The sequence below is a fragment of the Mobula hypostoma genome, chromosome 3 (assembly GCF_963921235.1).
Source record: "Mobula hypostoma chromosome 3, sMobHyp1.1, whole genome shotgun sequence".
Taxonomy (NCBI): domain Eukaryota; kingdom Metazoa; phylum Chordata; class Chondrichthyes; order Myliobatiformes; family Myliobatidae; genus Mobula; species Mobula hypostoma.
The window spans coordinates 214,322,167-214,342,126 of NC_086099.1; the positions used below are offsets into that span (position 1 = coordinate 214,322,167).

Sequence of the window (19,960 nt, forward strand, 5' to 3'; positions counted from 1 at the left end):
GACAGTGGAACAGCAATGGCAAGTGTTTCTGGGAATAATGCGGAAGGTGCAGGATCAGTTCATTCCAAAGTGGAAGAAAGATCCTAAGGGGAGTAAGGGGAGGCCGTGGCTGACAAGGGAAGTAATAGACAGTATAAAAATAAAAGAGAAGAAATATAACATAGCAAAGACGAGTGGGAAGCCGGAGGATTGGGAAACTTTTAAAGAGCAACAGAAGGTAACTAAAAAGGCAATAAGTGGAGAAAAAATGAGGTACGAAGGTAAACTAGCCAAGAATATAAAGGAGGATAGTAAAAGCTTCTTTATGTATGTGAAAAGGAAAAAAATAGTTAAGACCAAAATTGGGCCCTTGAAGACAGAAAGGGGTGAATTTATTATGGGGAACAAGGAAATGGCAGACGAGTTGAATAGGTACTTTGGATCTGTCTTCACTAGGGAAGACACAAACAGTCTCCAAATAGTGGCCAAAGGACCTAGGGTAATGGATGAATTGAAGGAAATTTATATTAGGCAGGAAATGGTGTTGGATAGGCGGTTGGGTCTGAAGGCTGATAAATCCGCGGGACCTGATGGTCTGCATCCCAGGGTACTTACGGAGGTGGCTTTAGAAATCGTGGACGCATTGGTAATCATTTTCCAATGTTCTATAGATTCAGGATCAGTTCCTGTGGATTGGAGGGTGGCTAATGTTGTCCCTCTCTTCAAGAAGGGAGGAAGAGAGAAAACAGGGAATTATAGACTGGTTAGCCTGACGTTGGTGGTGGGAAAGATGCTGGAGTCAATTATAAAAGATGAAATTACGACACATCTGGATAGCAGTAACAGGATCGGTCCAAGTCAGCATGGATTTACGAAGGGGAAATCGTGCTTGACTAATCTTCTGGAATTTTTTGAGAATGTAACTGTGAAAATAGACAAGGGAGAGCCAGTAGATGTAGTGTACCTAGACTTTCAGAAAGCCTTTGATGAAGTCCCACATAGGAGATTAGTGGGCAAAATTAGGGCACATGGTATTGGGGCAGAGTACTGACATGGATTGAAAATTGGCTGGCTGACAGAAAACAAAGAGTAACAATTAATGGGTCCCTTTTGGAATGGCAGGCAGTGACCAGTGGGGTACCACAGGGTTCAGTGCTGGGACCGCAGCTGTTTACAATATATATTAATGATTTGGATGAGGGAATTAAAAGTAACATTAACAAATTTGCTGATGACACAAAGCTGAGTGGCAGTGTGAAATGTGAGGAGGATGTTATGAGAATGCAGGGTGACTTGAACAGACTTAGTGAGTAGGCAGATGCATGGCAGATGCAGTTTAATGTGGATAAATGTGAGGTTATCCACTTTGGTGGTAAGAACAGGAAGGTAGATTATTATCTAAATGGAGTCAAGTTAGGAAAAGGGGAAGTACAACGAGATCTAGGTATTCTTGCACATCAGTCACTGAAAGCAAGCATGCAGGTACAGCAGGCTGTGAAGAAAGCTAATGGCATGCTGCCCTTCATAACAAGGGGAATTGAATATAAGAGCAAAGAGGTCCTTCTGCAGCTGTACAGGGCCCTGGTGAGACCACACCTGGAGTACTGTGTGCAGTTTTGGTCTCCAAATTTGAGGAAGGACATTCTTGCTATTGAGGGAGTGCAGCGTAGGTTCACGAGGTTAATTCCCGAGATGGCGGGACTGTCATATGTTGAAAGATTGGAGCGACTGGGCTTGTATACTCTGGAATTTAGAAGGCTGAGGAGGGGACCTTATTGAAACATATAAGATTATTAAGGGATTAGACACGCTGGAGGCAGGAAGCATGTTCCCGCTGATGGGTGAGTCCAGAACCAGAGGCCACAGTTTAAGAATTTGGGGTAGACCATTTACAGTGGAGTTGAGGAAAAACTTTTTCACCCAGAGAGTGGTGGATATATGGAATGCTTTGCCCCGGAAGGCTGTGGAGGCCAAGTCTCTGGATGCTTTCCAGAAAGAGATGGATAGAGCTCTTAAAGATAGTGGAATCAAAGGTTATGGGGATAAGGCAGGAACTGGATACTGATTGTGGATGATCAGCCATGATCACAGTGAATGGCGGTGCTGGCTCGAAGAGCCGAATGGCCTACTCCTGCACCTATTGTCTATTGTCTTTTATCTTCATCCTGAAGAAGATGGCAGAGTTTGTCATCGAAACTTCAATTATAATCGATACCCATACCCAGCTGGAAGTCCAGAAGAGTTTATTTGTCAGACCTGTAATGTTATTCCAAATATGCCATGTCAGACTTAAATCTTTGCTTCTAGAGTACGAGTCCAGTTATAGTCATTATTCTACCTTTCTTATAACATTCCATTACTAATGCTCCAGAATGATTAATGGTTGAAGCAAAATATTTGACCTTCTCTTGGTAGAGAAAAAAATAAAAGGCACAATGTCTTACATTGTGGTGCCAATAATTTCTCTCCTTTCATTGTAGTTGAGAAGTCTGTCTATGAGGATAAGAAGAGAGAGTTAAAACTGAGCATCATCTGAAGATGTTTGAGCATTTAATTGCTCAAATGTTGCTGTTCAATTCAGCAGACATAGATTTTAACAAGAATTTCAAATGAAACTCTGCTTAGGATGTGCTTTTGGGGATGAGGTCATTGTGCCTTTGAGATAGTATCCCAAAACAAGTATTGTGGAAGCAACCACTGAACAAACACTTTTTAGATTTGGTTATATGTAAATCAGACTGGATTAATTGCAACTGTCTTGCTGCCCTTTGGGGAAGAGTGATCCAAGTACCAAATATAGAATGTTAAATTCTATTTCAGGTTGATGAGTCTTAAAGGCAGTTACGTAGTACTGAAGTATGACTTTATCAAGGTAATTGAGGAAATTAGATTGAATCTCAGGGTGGTATATAGCTAAATATAGGTACTTTGTTAATAAATTAGCTTTGAACTTTGAAAAGGATTATGGGAGATGAGCAGTAGCCAATACTTAAAGATGTACCTTAAAACCCGTAAATCGAGAAAGATTGCTTTGTGATCAATTGGTAGAAAACCATAGGATGATATTAGATTGAAATGAAATATAATGACATTGCAAACAAAAATTTAAGTGGGCCTGAAAACTGGAGAAGTTTTAGAGATAGTAAAGGCTGACTTAAATTGGTATTGTTGCAGAAAGTAGAATAGATGGAACAGAGAACAGTACACCACAGGCACAGGGACAGGCTCTTCAGCTCACAATGTCTGTACTGACATTGATGACAACTTAAGCTCCACAACTGCTTGCACCTAATCCATATCCGTCCATTCCATGTCTGTTCATGTCTGTATAAATATTTCTCAAATGTTGCTATTATTTTGGCTTTCATTTCTCTAGCAATGCAATCCAGGCACCTACCGCTCTTTGTATATAAAAAAAACTTGTCTCATGAATCTCCTTTAATGTTTCTCCATTCTCATTTGGGGTAACACATACAAAATGCTGGAGAAGGTTAGCAGGTCAGGCAGCCTTTTAGGAAGTGAAAACAGTTGACCTTACAGGTGGAGACCCTTCATCAGGACTGGAAAGGAAGGGGTAAGAAGCCAAAAGCCTGTTCTCATCTTACAGCTGTGTTCTCTAATTGAAATTTCTATCCTTGGAAAAATACCTTATCAAGCCTATCTATGCCCCTGAAAATGTTATATACTTCTATTAGAAAATGAACATGAAACCAATATTGAATATAAGATATAAATAAGAGCTTCTTGCTTAGTAGAACTAAACATTGTCTCCTTTGAACTTAAGACTGAAAAAAATATTTTGAATATAATGGAAATAAAATAAAAGCATACTGAAAATAATTTTAAATTTATGAACATTACATAATTTTTTTTTAAAAAAAACACAGAATTAATGGGACTAAATGCCAATAAATCCCCTTTTTTGTGGAAAGTGCATACCTGAGCAATTTACCACATTGTCAGATACTGCTGTTATAACAGTGCTGGTACGGCTTGGGCAACGATGCAACTAATTCTGAAATGCAATTGTTTGTTGGTAAAGCAGACTTTGCTGTAACCAGTATCCTCTCCATTGATATTATTTAGTGAATCAAGTTGATCTTAGGCAGCAGGGAATCTCATGAGGAAAATGAACATGTCCTCTACCTAGCACTCACATGTTGAGTCTAACTGTCAGAATATGGGTATACGTTGACTGGTTTCCTTCTATTAACTTTTAATTGTTCCTTCCTTTCATGGGGAAATAGTCTTATTATTTGCAGGAAGTTCAGACCTCCACAAATATATACAGTGGCATGCAAAGGTTTGGGCACCCCGGTCAAAATTTCTGTTACTGTGAATAGCTAAGCGAGTGAAAAATGAACTGATTTTCAGAAGGCATAAAGTTAAAGATGACACATTTCTTTGAGCAGGAAAACTCTTTTATTTCCATCTTTTACAATTTAAAAATAACAAAAAAGGAAAAGAGCCTAAAGCAAAACTTTGGGCACCGTGCATGGCAGTACTTAGTCACACCCCGTACCACTGCTCATTGCAGCCAAAAAGTTCTATTTTAATTTCATCAGTCCACAGGACTTGTTTTCAAGATGCATTAGGCTTGTTTAGATGTTGCTTTGAACCTTTTGAATAGAATTTTTTTGGCCGTAATGAGCAAAGGTATGTTTGGAGAAAAAAGGGTGCAGAATTTCATGAAAAGAACACCTCTCCAAATGTTAAGCATGGGGTTGGATCGATCATGCTTTGGGCTTGTGTTGCAGCCAGTGGCACGGGGAACATTTACTGGTAGAAGGAAGAATGAATTCAATTAAATACCAGTGAATTCTGGAAGCAAGCATCACACCATCTGTAAAAAAAGCCAAAGATGTAAAGAGGATGGCTTCTACAACAGGATAATGAACCTAAACACACCTCAAAATCCACGGTGGACTACCTCAAGAGGTGCAAGCTGAAGGTTTTGCCATGGCCCTCACATTCCCCTGACTTAAACATCATCGAGAAGAGCAGTGCATGCAAGACGGCCCAAGAATTTCACAGAACTAGAAGCCTTTTACAAGGAAGAGTGGGTGAAAATCCCCCAAACAAGAATTGAAAGACTCTTAGTTGGCTACAAAAAGCGTTTACAAGCTGTGATACTTGCCAAAGGGAGTGTTACTAAGTACAGCCATGCACGGTGCCCAAACTTTTGCTTTGGGCCCTTTTCTTTTTTTGCTATTTTGAAACTGTAAAAGATGGAAATAAAAAAAGTTCTCTTGCTTAAAATATTAAAATGTGTCATCTTTAACTTTATGTCTTTTGGAAATCAGTTCATCTTTTACTCGCTTAGCTATTCACAGTAACAGAAATTTTGACCGGGGGTGCCCAAACTTTTGCATACCACTGTAGCTCTGAGTTTCGACACAAGAGGTACTGCAGATGCTGGAAATTTAGAGCAATACGCATCAGTCTTACTCTTAATGCAAACCAATGACACAATTGTCAGTCCCCTCTTGCTGAAAGATTCTTCTGTCTCTGCTAAGTAAATATTACTAATTATGGTGTTCTACAAGCGAGGATAGGTAAAATACACTGACAGAATTGAGAGGAAGTGGCAATGCTATGCCAGCTTTCATGGTTATGAATCAGTTCTAAGCATCGTGTCAGTACCTGGATGCTTTTGTCTATCCAGCTGCTATCTTTACTTTGATAGTTATGGTATATTAAAAGTAGGTAATTTTACAATAAAGCTTTATAACGTTAATGTCAGAGTGAGTGAATTTAACTTAAGTCTTGTTGAGGTGAAACTATCCTCAAAGAAATTTGAATTTTTTTTTTAAGAAAGGAAAGGCACATTTGTGCCCTGAGGAGTTTATCCTGAGGCACACTCCTCCACCTTTGTTTTTGAGAGATTCAACAGTCCTGTCCTGGTGGTGTATAATGAACCTGTTGATCTGAATTGCCGCATCTGCTATGGAAGTGGTTAACCAGGATTCCATGCTTCATGGTTGCATGTGGTCATAATGTCCCACTGATATAACACCCTAGTTCTGAAATCTTCAACTTTATTGAATTTTTTGAGGATGTAACTAAACACATTGATGAAGGAAGAACAGATGGATTTAGAGACTGCATGTTTTCCAGCAAGATAGTCAGTACTGGTAGTCAAAAACCTTGTTTCTTTTAAATGCACCATCAGACCAGAGTGACAGCCTCATTTCTGACAAGTAGTCCTCCTATAGCGAGGATATTATGGCACAGTCAACATCATTTCTGTCAGGTACCCTGGAAGACTCCTCTGTCAGGTTACTGTTCATTGAATTTAACACTATCATTTCAACAGTCCTGATTGATTAGCTACAGAACTCTGTATAATATGTGTAGATTGGTAATAGCATCTCCTCGCTGACAATCAACACCAGCGCACTTCAGGGGTGTGTGCTTAGCCCACTGCTCTACTCTTTCTATACCCATGACTGTGGCTAGGCTTAGCTCTAATGCCATCTATAAATTTGCTGATGAAAAACAACCATTGTTGGCAGAATCTCAGATGGCGATGAGAAGGCGTACAGGAGCGAGATATACCAGCTAGTCGCAGCAACAACCTTGCACTCAACGTCAGTGAGTCCAAAGAACTGATTGTGGACTTCAGAAAGGGTAGGGTGAGGGAACATGAACTGATCCTCATAGAGGGCTCAGAAGTGGAGAGAGTGAGGAGCTTCAAGTTCCTGGGTGTCAGTATCACTGAGGATCTAAACTGGTCCCAACATGATGCAGCTATAAAGAAGGCAAGACAGCGGCTATATTTCATTAGGAGTTTGAGGAGATTTGGTTTGTCATGTAAAGCACTTGAAAACTTCTGTAAATGTACCTGGAGAGCATTCTGACAGTCTGCATCACGGTCTTGTATGGTGCGGAGGGGTGGGGGGTGAGGTGAGTCGGCTACTACACAGGATTGAAAGAAGCTGCAGAAAGTTGTAAAAGTAGCTCCATCATGAGTACTAACCTCTAGTATCTAAAACATCTTCAAGGAGCAGTGTCTTAGAAAGGCAACGTCCATTATTAAGAACCCCCATCACCCAGGACATGTCCTCTTCTCATTGATACCGTCAGGAAGGAGATACGGAAGTCTGAAGGCACATACTCAGTGATTCAGAACAGCTTCAGGAACCCTCTGCCTTCTGATTCATAAATGGACATTGAACCCATGAACACTATCTCACTTTAAAAAAATTATTTCAACACAAATTTCGCGACATAAGCCGGTGATATTAAACCTGATTCTGAATGCGCGATACTCCAAGGTTATGTGACCTTTGCTGTAACTACTGGGCAGCATGAAGATATTTTCTAGTACTTTGCATTCCACTTTGCCGATCTGCTGCTTTCTGTTTTATGTTAGTGTAAGTCCAACATCCAGTAGAACCCTGTAAAAATGCAATCACCTCTAATTAACTTGACTATTTGTGCATTCAATTTTTGCAGGAGTGTATCATATTTCTGCCCATAAATGGAGATGTCAGTTCAAAGTTATAATCACAATTCTCTTTACAATTGTTTTTAATATTAAATGGTACATTAAAAGATCTTTGGACTACAGGAATTGGAGAGTTATGGAGATCAGCAGGGAATATGGATTTGAAGCAAAAGATTATATCAGCCTACTGAATGATAGTGTAGACTCGAGGGATAACAGGACCGACCCCTTTCTATTTCTTATGTTCATGCATTACATAATGATTGCATAATTGCTGCCAATTTAAAATGGCTTGGGCTAATTATATATGAAATACAACTACCATCCAATTTTAACAAAAGTTCTGTACCAATGCCTCTGTTAAACCCCTAGAAACTTAATAGAACGAATGTTTTAAGTTCCTTCTTTTCAAAAGGCATATTGAAATGCAGAAAGAAGTGAATCTTTCCCAATTTATCTATATGTGCATAGGTTCTATCTACTGGCCAAGAAGAACGCATCCATTTGCTATATAATTTGACATTTATTACAAATCCTGTCTCAATAATGAGCTGTCCCTCATATTTCTTAGCATTGAATTGAATGATTCCATTGCAAAAGCAGGGATCCTGTCAGGTTATTATAGAAGCTGTATTGGCTGATGTCAGTCAAATGTCTTCTGTGCCAGAATGAGCAAAGAGGTTGCTTTAGTTTGCAATTTCCACTGGATTGTTTTTGCATATTCGCTCCAGGTAATTCTGGTAATGCTTCTGGTATAGTCTGCTAATTTAGACTCCTGAAGAAATAGGGCTTTCTTATTGCCATGGCCTGTTTAACTTCTTATATGGTTACAAATATTAAATTCTAAGGCCTTGAAGTCATAAATTTAAAGCACTTCTCTTCAGTATAGTTCTCTTAAATATCTTTACATCCTTTTAAAGTGCATTTGTACTTTTGTCACTGAAGTTGCAGTTATGATTCAATCCTGAATTATGTTGCATTTTCCAGCAATCTTTGAAATTTCTCAATACATATTCTGTATGTATTTCTGTATGTCATGGTCTTCGGCTGTAGCCATCCACTTCAGATTTCAACGTGTTGTGTATTCAGAGATGCTCATCTACACACTACTGTTGTAACATGTGCTTATTTGAGTTACTGTCACCTTTCTGTCAGCTTGAAATAGCCTGGCCATTATCCTTTGGCCTCTCTCTCTTTTGACCCACAGAACTACTGCTCATTGAATGTTTTTTTGTTTTTTGCACCCTTCTCTATAAACTCTAGAGACTCCCGTGTATGGAAAATCCAGTTAAGCAGTTTCTGAGATACTCAAACCTTCTGGCACCAACAATTACTTCACAGTCAAAGTCGCTTAGATCACATTTCTTCCCCATTCTGATTGTTGGCCTGAACAACAACTGAACCTCGTGACATTGTCTGTTTGCTTTTATACATTGAGTTGCTGCCATATTATTGATTGATGAGATATTTACATTAACAAGTAAGTGTACCAATTGAAGAGGCCACTGAGTATACTTTTGGGGGAAAGTGAGCATAGAGAATTATATTTAGTGTTAGACTACCAAGGAGGCTGTTTTTATTTTGTATGTTTTTTTGGAGGGGGATGGAATATCTGGTAATAAACGGATCCTTCTCAGATTGGCTAGTTGTAACTAATGGGGTACTACAGGGTTAGTGCTTGGAATTCAGCAATTCACGATCTATATCAATGCTTTGGGTGAGGGAACTAAATATTATATTTTCAAGTTGGTTGATGATGCACAACCAGGTGGGTTTGTAAGTGAAAGTAGGTGGTTTTAAAAAACAAGACTTCCAGGAGATACGAGGGGTGATTGATAAGTTTGTGGCCTAAGGTAGAAGGAGTCAATTTTCGAAAACCTAACACACCTATTTTTCAACCTAGTCCCCTCCTACATGTGCACACTTAGTCCAGCTGTCGTGGAGCATACGAATCCCTTCTTTGTGGAAGTGGTCCACGGCAGGGGTGATTGATAAGTTCGTAGCGTAAGGTAGAAAGAGATGTTATTAACTTCAAACTTTCTGCGTTATCACTCAAAGAGTTGAACTGCACGTGCATGTAACGAGAGTGTCTTGGACCTCCAGGTGGTCCACAGCAAGGGTGATTGATAAGTTTGTGGCCTAAAGTAGAAGGAGATGAGTTATACAGCTGTCGTTACATGCACGTGCAGTTCAACTCTTTGAGTGAAAATGCAGAAAATTTGAAGTTCATAACTCATCTCCTTCTACCTTAGGCCACAAACTTATCAATCACCCCTGATGTGGACCACTTCTGGAGGTCCAAGACACTGACTTCTACAAAGAAGGGATCCGTATGTTCCACGAGCGCTGGACTAAGTGTGTAAATGTAGGAAAAATAAATGTGCTAGGTTTTCTAAACTGGACTCCTTCTACCTTAGGCCACGAACTTATCAATCACCCCTCGTAGAGACAAACTGCATGAGTTGGCAAGAACACAGGAGATTAAATATAACATGGAAAAATTGTGAAGTTAGTCATTTTTGTACATAGAATAGCAGAGTTCAAAGGGACTTGGGTGTCATGTGCAAATTATATAAAACCAACATGCGAATGCAGATGGGGATTAGGAAAGCAAATGATGTGTTGACTATTAGGACAGGATTTCAACTGAGGATTAAAGTCTTAGAGCAATTATATCGGGCCTTGGTAAAACCATCCCTGGAGTAACATTTCTTAAAAGCAGATGTGATTTGCCATGTTCAGGGATGATTGGTTTGTGGTATCATGAGAGATGAGGTAAATTTGGCCTGTATTCTCTAGACTTGTATTAATGATATGGCTGAGGAGACCAGGTCCTTCTATGTCTGACTAAGTGGATACTGGGAGGATATTCACCCAAGATCAGGAGTCTTGGAGCAGGGATTATAGTTTAAGAATAAATGAGAGAGTGATATCCTAACAGTAGGCAGTGATTCTTTGATACTCTCTACTCGAGGACCCTGGGGGTTCAGGCATTAAATTTGTTCAAAACTGAAATCAGTAGATTTCTATATATTCCCAGAATAAAAGGACATAATGTAATGAAGCCAACTGAGGAAATTGTAGTTGAGGTTGAAGAAAAGAAACATTTTCATTATGAAATGGATTTGAAGGATAAATGGCCTGCTGCTCTTTTTGTTATCAGACGAATATGAAATGTTCATCTTTTTACATGTAGAATTCATAAAAACTGTTGTCTTATGAATTCTCAAATCAACATTTCCAATTTTTTTAAATGAATGCTGCTTTTTGGGAAGCAAGTGAGTTAAATATAAGCTGAAGTACCTTGAATGCAGTTAAGTTACATGGAAAATATGCTATTAGATTTTGAATCTGAAAAATTGTTATTTTGCAAATGGTTTGCTTCCATTATTGCATTTTCACATTTGTGACTAATTAGAGCTCTGCAGAATGAACATACCTCCTCAGCTGACATCTGTGAGTATTAAGGATGTACAGCATTACTAGCATCCAAATTAGGTGTTTATTAAAGGCACGCCATCTTATCTTTATTTGTTGTTAAGTGTGGTTGAGTACTATAAGTGATCGTTTAGAGCTCCTCCTTATTCTCTTCTTTTGGCTATTCATAGACCACTAAAATCTATTTCTGATGGTACTTCAATATCGCTACTATTCTGGATTTTGATCTAGCACCAAGATGTTGCCGGAACCACAATGACATGTTGCAGGCTACTTACAAAACTTCTAAATATGCCTGTTCTGGATCACTCACTGCAATCGGTAGCCTGTAATTTTCCTTCAAGCAACGTACTTTTGAACTGTCTTAATGAGCTAGCGATTTCAGAATCTTTCGAAGGAGTCTGAGCTTAACTCACAAACATACAGGTATAGCACCTTTACGTCGACGAAGGTGCATCACCATGGCCAGAAGAGAGGGAGGAGGGGAGAACTCCAAGCCAGATTCAAATACCTAGAAATTAAAGTTCCTCTCCCCAGCATAAATGTACAGTCACTGGAGAACAAGATTGGGGGAAGTCGATAGATTCTGGCATGGTTCCAGAGGACTGGACGATTGCAAATGTCACTCCGCTATTTAAGAAGGGGGCAAGGAAGCAAAAAAGAAATTATAGAGCTGTTAGCTTGACATTGGTGGTTGGGAAGTTGTTGGAGTTGATTGTCAAGGATGAGGTTACAGAGTACCTGGACGCATATGACAAGATAGGCAGAACTCAGCATGGATTCCTTAAAGGAAAATCCTGCCTGACAAACCTATTACAGTTTTTTGAGGAAATTACAAGTAGGCTAGACAAGGGAGATGCAGTGGATGTTGTATATTTGGATTTTCAGAAGGCCTTTGACAGGGTGCCTTCTTATGGCTTTAGGACCTCCCTCTGCTAGACAAATCCCATGGCGTTACAGGGAAGATACTGGCATGGATAGAGGAATGACTGACAGGCAGGAGGCAGCGAGTGGGAATAAAGGGGGCCTTTTCTGGTTGGCTGCCAGTGACTAGTGATGTTCCTCAGACGTTAGTATTGGGACCACTACTTTTCACATTGTTTGTCAATGATTTGGATAATGAAATTGATGGCATTTTGGCAAAGGTTGCGGATGATACGAAGATAAGTGGAGAGGTAGGTAGTGCTGAGGAAGCAATGTGAATGCAGCAGGACTTGGACAAATTGGGAGAAAGGGTAAAATGACAAATGGAATACAGTGTTGGGAAATGTACAATAATGTATTTTGATAAAAAGTACAATAATGCAGACTGTTACCTGAATGGGTAGAAGGTTCATACATCAGAACTGCGGAGGGACCTAGGAGTTCTCGTGCAAGACTCCCAGAAGGTTAATTTATAGGTTGAGTCTGTGGTAAAGAGGGCAAATGCAATGTTGGCATTTATTTCAAGGGGAATAGAATATAAAAGCAAGGAGATAATGTTGAACCGTTATAAGACACTGGTCAGGCTGCACTTGGAGTATTGCCAACAGTTTTGGGCCCCACATCTCGGAAAGGATGTGTTGTCATTGGAGAGAGTCCAGAGGAGGTTCATGAGAATGATTCCGAGAGCAAAGGGATTAACATATGAGTGTTTGGCAGCTTTAGGCCTGTACTCACTGGAATTCAGAAAAATGTGTGGACATCTCATTGAGACATATTGAATATTGAAAGGACTAGATAAGCTGGGTGTGGAGAAGATGTTCCCTATAGTGGGGATATCCAGAACTAGAGGGCACAGCTTCAAAATTGAAAGGCGACCTCTGCTAGTATGCAGATCAGCCTTGGGCAAGGTGTAGCACCTGCTTAGCCCCCCTGCCCCCGGGATCAGGATCGCATGAAGCCACGGGAGCAGGTGGTGCATGGTTGTATGAGCAGCTAGTGCAGATCATGTGGCCACTGATGACAGCAAACAATCTCTAAAGAGTTTTGATAATGGCTGGGGTCACCCGTCTTGTAAAGGCACTGCCCAGAAGTAAAAAATATTGCCAAGGACAATCATGGTTAAGGGCCATGATCGCCCACATCATATGACAAGGCACATGATGATGATAAGTAGTAGGGTGGAAGGCAAGGCTCCAGGAACTTTGTATTTGTTTGTCCAGGAGGAAAGTGGAGGTGTGGAAATGCACAAAATATGGTCAAGGGCTCTGCAAACAATGATAAGCAACTGTTCAGGAAGATGGGAAGGTGTTTTAGGGACACCCATGCAGGAAAACTGATCATGAGTTCATGCCCAGAGACCTTGTCAGAGTCAAGGTGGGAAGGAATATAATCAAGATAGTTGTGGGAGTTTGTGGTCTTACGGTAGATATTTGTTCTGAAATAAAAACACTTTTAGGTTGATACCTGATTTCTGAAGACATTAGGCTGAAGTATTGTTCATAAGTGCTGTCTGATCCCCATAGGAGTTCAGCAGTATCTGCTTTTATTGCACATTTTGTCTTAAGTGGTAGAAACGGCTCATGTGGGCATAACTAGTTACCTGTACAATGTAGCCAATGCGAGCTTGTAAATGAAGTGCAAGTAATGCCACCAGCACATTATGTTTATATTGTATCAATTACAATTTCAGTGATTAGTCATTACTTCTATCTTCTGATCCATTTGTCAAAGTAATGTATTGCAGTCAAATATTTATTGAAGTAGCTTGAATCTCATACTTAAGAATCAGAATTAGGTTTATTATTGTTGATGTACCATATGTTGTGAAATTTGTTTTATGGTCACAGTACAGGAAAAACATACAATTACTGTAAGTTACAGTATGAAGTAAAATAAGTATTGCAAAAGAAGAATGGTAAGATAGTGTTCATGGGTTCATGGACCATCCAGAAATATGATGGTAGAGGGGAAGAAGCTGTTCCTAAAGCACCGAGTGTACATCTTCAGATTCCATTACCTCCTCCCTGATGGTAATAATAAGAGGACAGTACGTCACGGATGCTGAGGATCCTTTATGACAGATGTTTCCTTCTTGAGGCACCAACTCTTGAAGGTGTCCTCGCTGGTGGGGAGGATTGTGCCTGTGATGGAACTGTTTGAGTCTTTAAGCCTCTGCAGCCTCATTCAATCCCGTCTGTTGGAGCCACTATACCAGGTGTTGGTGCAGCCAGTCAGAATGTCCTCCATGGTACATCAGTAGAAATTAGATAGACATTCCCTCGAACTCCAAATGAAGTATAACCATTAGGTATACTTTGACTTAAGTAGTTCAAAGCTGTTCAAAAAATATATTATCTGCTTGAATATTCTCTTTTGGAAAGTCAGATATACTTTGATGTTTGTTTCTCTGGATAGCTATCAACTACCTTCAGATACTTACTCACTTTAGGCTGTATGCAAGTGATTTTCCAAATATCTACGTAGCAAACTCATTCTTGGAGGAAAATAATGGAGTGGTAGTAGAAAAATATTTTTAATGGGTTTTAATTATATATTTTTACATCGCTCATCCCTCATACAACTATCAATCAAATCAAAGCAATTTAATTGTCATTCAAATCATACATGGGTTCAGCCGAATGAGAGAGCGTTTCTCTGGGGCCAAGGTGCAAAAACAAACATTCAAAATGCAAGGATGGAAGAAAAGAACATAGTCACGTAAGAAAACAAACTTTTAGATCAAGTTCCTAAGCGACAAGTCCCACAAATTGATGGTTCCTGGCAGTCCAGCAATCCACCAATCCACCTCTGAAGGGCAGCAATGGGAGTGGCTACCCACGACCATGCTTGGATGCCACTCTACAACGCAAGCTCAAGGACTGAGTCCTAGAGCTAGCTACAAACGAGGTGACACTGCTGCCTCACCACCAAACAACTGAAGCATCAATCAATGTCCAACAGGGTCTTGAAATCATAAAAGAAATGTCCAAGGCAATCACTCACGGTTTCTCTGCACGCCGCCTTCACACCAATTCAAAGGCACCAACTGCAGTGTCTCTGAATAGCACACTGCAGCAGAGTCTCCACCCAGGTCAGCTCTTCCAAACCCAATTTAGCTTCTCCTCCATCCTGGTGGCCCTGCTCGGATTACCCGGCCTGATGGCCCAATTCGACCACCCTGACCCACTGGCCAGCTCTTGTAATGCTTCGGCCGGCTTCTGCAAACAATGCGCAGCTCACTGATGCAATGGATCTGCTAAACAGGTAGTTATTGGAGTAAAGGATAGTCTTATTATGTATAAAAACACATTTATCAAGGGAAAAAGCACCTACAGTTGGCCCCTAAGATGCTGGTGTGTGTATACACGCTGCCATCTTGCGAGAAGCCCCATTGCCATCTTATCGGAGGTAAGATCATATGACTATAAAATGACTATTTCTCTTTTCATTAACTGATGCATCCCGCCTGGCTGTTGAGAATATAATGGACTTTTCTTGAAATTACTAACGTAAAAGATCATTCTTTGTTGGCATCTGCACAAGTTAATTTTTGATATAACCTCCTAAAGTATGTAAGTATATAACACATGAGCAAATGTGCCTTTGAATGTCGAGATGGAAGAAGTTGTGATTCTTTTGCCCATTACTGGTCTGGCTGAAGTTCAATATGGGTTGTTGCTTTCCTAACCAGCAGTTAAGCTGGTTTGTTGATAAATTTATCAGTTTGCAAACTCAAATTGTAAAAGTATGTGAGATATTCAAGAGTGACTAAAGCTTAGAGAGCTATTTCTTCTCTTCCCTCAAATTATGCATTCGTGCCCACCCTAAAAAGAATAAACTTACAGAATAGTAAGGAACTGCTGTTCACCAGTATAAATGTGGGCATTGGCAGTATTGTCTTTCAGTCAGACTTTGTCAGTAACACAGCCAGTGGAGTAGTGCTTATCCTGAAAATCATATGAACACAGTCATCTGTTTTGGGAATAACCTAAAGAGCACATTTTCTTCCCTTGAATGCAGTTCTCAGACTCCTCCACTTTTGTAAACACACACTTTGAGGAACTTGTTAATATTTAAGTTTGCAAGCATAGCCCATTAAAAAGAGCTAAGATTGATTCAAGAGTCACAAATGCAAACAGCAAATGTTTGTGAAAAAATCATTTATTTCAGCAACTATAAGGCTTGATTTCTCTACCATTACTATTTTCCATCGATCCTTTAAAAGCATTAACTTCAAAGAAGTTTATGGTAATACTAAAGGTAAACAAAGCTAATTTTAACTGTTGACAAAGTTGCATAAACATCGATTATTGACATTTCATTGACAATTTTATTGACAATTCATTTCTAGTAGTGGGAAAGGCAAAGTAAGTTGTCAAAGTACTAATATTTGTCCTGCAAAGTGTTGCAGATGTACTGTATTCAAATCAGGACTCTTCTGAAGTGTTATTTTCAATAGGGTCGTGGTGCTGGCTTTCCTGGGAAAAAGAGGCCACGTGGTGGAGGGCATCCTGGTCGGGGAGTTAGAGGCAGATCGAAACTGAAAAATGGCATGGGTGCTGTTATAACACCAGGAGTAAGTATTTATGTTATTTCTATATCGGAATTTAAATATATTTTATTTTCTTTTATCTGTATTGCTTTCCAGAGAACCTGACAGTTGATTATTGGTGTTATCAGTTACTTGCCAAATTGAACAAAGAAACACCTGTACCTTTGTTTAAGTAGGGAAATAGGGATAGTCCCAGAAACTATAGGCCAGTAAGACTCACTTCAGTAGCAGGGATGCTTTTCCAGAGGATTCTTAAGGATAGGGCTTGCGTACACTTGGAAATATGTGGCCTGGTTAAGGGCAGTCAGCATGGCTTTGTGTGGGACAGGGTTGTCTTACAAAGTTGATTGAGTTTTTGTGGTGGTGACAAAGGTGATTGATAGGACAGTGGATATTGCCTACATGGACTTCAGTAAGACATTTGACAAAGTCACTCATGATCGGCTAATACAGAATATTAAAATACATTGGATGCATCTAACTTGGTAGTTTAGATTCAGAATTGTCTTGCTCAGAGAAGGTGGGACATACTCACGGAACAGTGTTACTCTGACTGAAGGTCTGTGATGATCGGTGTTCCACAGTGATCAGGGTTATATTAATAACTTCAATGAAAACATAGTCAGGTGGGTTAGCGTATTTGCAGACAGCACAAAAATTGGCAGATGGAGTTTTAGCTGAACAAACGTGAAGTGTTGCATGTTGGGAGGTCAGCAATAAGGGTAAAGGGTACAGTTAATGGCAGGACCCTTAATAACATTGTGCAGAGGGATTTTGAGCTTCAAGTTCAAAGCTTCCTGAAAGTGGCCACACAAGGGTGGTAAAGAAGGCATGTGGCATACTTCATTGGGCGTGACATTAGTTACAACTGTGATTAGGCCAGCCTTACAGCATTGTTGTGATTGCCCCACTCTTGGAAAGTTATGGAGGCTTTGGAAAGGGTGGAGAATATGCTGCTTGAACTAGAGGGTATGAGCAAAAGAAGAGGTTGTTTTCTCTGGAGCATGAAAGGCTCAGGGGAGACCTGTTAGAAGTTTATCAAATTCTGAGAGACATTGATAGATTAGATAGGCAGAATCTTTTTTCCCATAGCAGAAATGCCATGTTTTTTTATATAGAGAGAGTAGTGGATGTCTGGAGCAGGCCACTGGGATAGTGGTGGAAGCAGATATGATAGAGGCATTGAAGTGACTTAGATATTTGGCATGTTCAGCATAGACAATGTGTGCTGAAATTATTGTTGTGTGTTCTACAGATTCCTCTGTTTAAAATGTATTGCATTTGACAAGTTGAATGTGTGCTGTATTACACTTTTTACAACATTTATGCTCGAGTTGCTTGATTTTGGTGTTATCACATGACTTTGATTTGCTCAGTATTTTCAGAATACAGATTAAGGTGACATTTTCCCAGCATGTAGATGGGAGAAGAGAAAGCCAGTTCACTTAAAAAAAAAATACATGCTTTACAAATGGATAGGTGGTTTCAGAATTGGCCATCGTATTGACTTGGTTACATCAACTAGCATGAAGAACTAAAATTAAGAAAAAAGATGGACCTTTAGACATTGCAGGTTATTTAGCTTGGTCAGCTAGGAAAAGACTGTAGCCGCTGGTGTCTTATGCCATGCATGACATGATTATACTCACAAAAACACAGATTTCAGCTAGTAATTCTAACACCACCTTCCCCAGCCCCCGGTCTCTTCTGCAGCATTGTCATTGATCCATCCTTTTGAGAATAATCACTGACATATCTCATGACAAGACCATCTCCTGATCCTAGAAAGGCAATTCCATCTGCAAAGTGCAAATATTTTCTGAAAAGAGAACTAACAATTGGGATTATTTTCATTTCAGTACCATCCTTCTTTGTTCTCGGAGGTTAAACAATTCTTTTCAAAGCAGTTTCTTGCTTGAAGAACTTGAGGCAATCCTGATCAGTTTTGTTCATCTCTTCTGAAATTGTGCTGAATATGTATATTTCCTTGAACTATGCTTTCAGAGCTTTGTAGAGCTTTCTATGTACAACACAAGATCTTAAGATGTGAATATATGGCTGTCTAGCCCTATACATTTCTATCCACCATCAGGAAGGCTTTGGGGTTCTCCGTTTCTTTGTGGAAACAGATCTAATCAGTTCCCCACCACCAACACCACTCTTTGTCTGGCACAACTTGTGCTACTCTCCTTTGGTTCCTCCTACTCCCTGCAAACCAAAGATGTAGCCATGAGCACACACATGGCCTCCAGTTATGCCTACCCTTTCATGAACTGCATGCAGCAGTCCAAGTTCCAAGCATACTCCAACAATATTTTCTAGCATCTAACACCCTCAAATTCAATCAATCCATCTTCTAATAACTCTTTTCCCTTAACCTCTCTGAATGCATCTCAGAAGACACATTACCCACTGCTTCCCATAGCTACCTTGACTACACCTCCTCCCACTCTGTCACTTGCAAGGACTTCATTGCCCTTTTTCAGGTTTTTTTTGTCTCTGCTGCGTCTGTTCTTAAGATGAGGCCTGCCATCCAGGAAATCAGAGACATTCTCTTTTTTTCCTCCCAGAAAGCACCCTCATTGCAATTGATAGAGACCTCTACTTCCTGCAGTTTGGCACGTACTCACTTCCTCCCCCAAGCTAGCACTCCACCAGACAATGCATCCAGCATATTCTTTGCAACTTTTACCAGCTACAGCAAGGTCTCACTACTAGGCACTTCTTCCCTACCCCCTACCCCTTTCTGTTTTCCACAGAGATTACTCACTCTAATTGCTCGTCCCTCCTCACGCATCTCCCTCCTTGGGTACTTCCTCATTAATGACCCTAATGGGTAACACTTGACCCTATACCACCTCCCTCACCACCACTAGTAAACTCCAAATACTGAAGGGAGCTTCCTTTTATACTTGGGAGTAATTATGGTCACTGCCTTTGCATGACTAATAATTATCCTAACATCACTCACTAACTTTAACTCACTGATGGTGTTACAATAAGCAAGAAGACCTTTGCCTTTTTCTACCTTGCATATATTTTTAGCACACTGTTGCTCTTTGTTACATGTCTTTGGGGCAGTAAGTGAAATATTGCAAAATTCGATTGAAAATGCATACAGTGTGCCAGTCCCGGGAATTACCTCACTTCAAATACGTTCTTGGGTTTCAGAGTCTCTGATTTGTGCCTCACTTTATAGTCTGAAAAGTATGTCCATCCATGTGTGAGCTAAGGTGAACTGCTTCAATGCTGTATCTCTTTAATTACATACTGTCGCAGTTGCTCAGCAATCATCTGCAAGAATTTGAGCATCCTCATCTATGTAGTTAGCAGTCACAACATTATTTGATAATGCAAGGTATTCCTTGCAATTGTGACCTAGAAGATGAGGAACAATTTAATACCATTATTGAAGTTTTTTGTGAGTAATATATTGATGATTAAATATTGTTGGCTCCCTGATCAGTACTTAGCTGCCAGACAAATCCAATTTTATACTCCATACAGCTCAGCAAAAAGTATTTCTCTTGTTATATTCACCACTGACCTCTGGATTGACTACAATCTTATTATTATCACAAAAACTGATTTATCTGTCCATGGAGTCATCACAATCT

At 39.9% G+C, this 19,960-nt stretch overlaps 1 protein-coding gene across 10 annotated transcripts in view; it reads left to right on the top strand.

Moving 5' to 3' along the window:
* The window catches only part of kmt2ca (lysine (K)-specific methyltransferase 2Ca), a 491,834-nt gene that overhangs the window by 290,294 nt on the left and 181,580 nt on the right, over positions 1-19,960 (top strand). For all 10 annotated transcript variants that reach the window (XM_063044443.1, XM_063044442.1, XM_063044440.1 and 7 more), the window contains one exon: positions 16,251-16,367. In XM_063044443.1, coding sequence (XP_062900513.1) covers positions 16,251-16,367 — 117 coding nt within the window. The remainder of the gene's footprint in view (positions 1-16,250; positions 16,368-19,960) is intronic.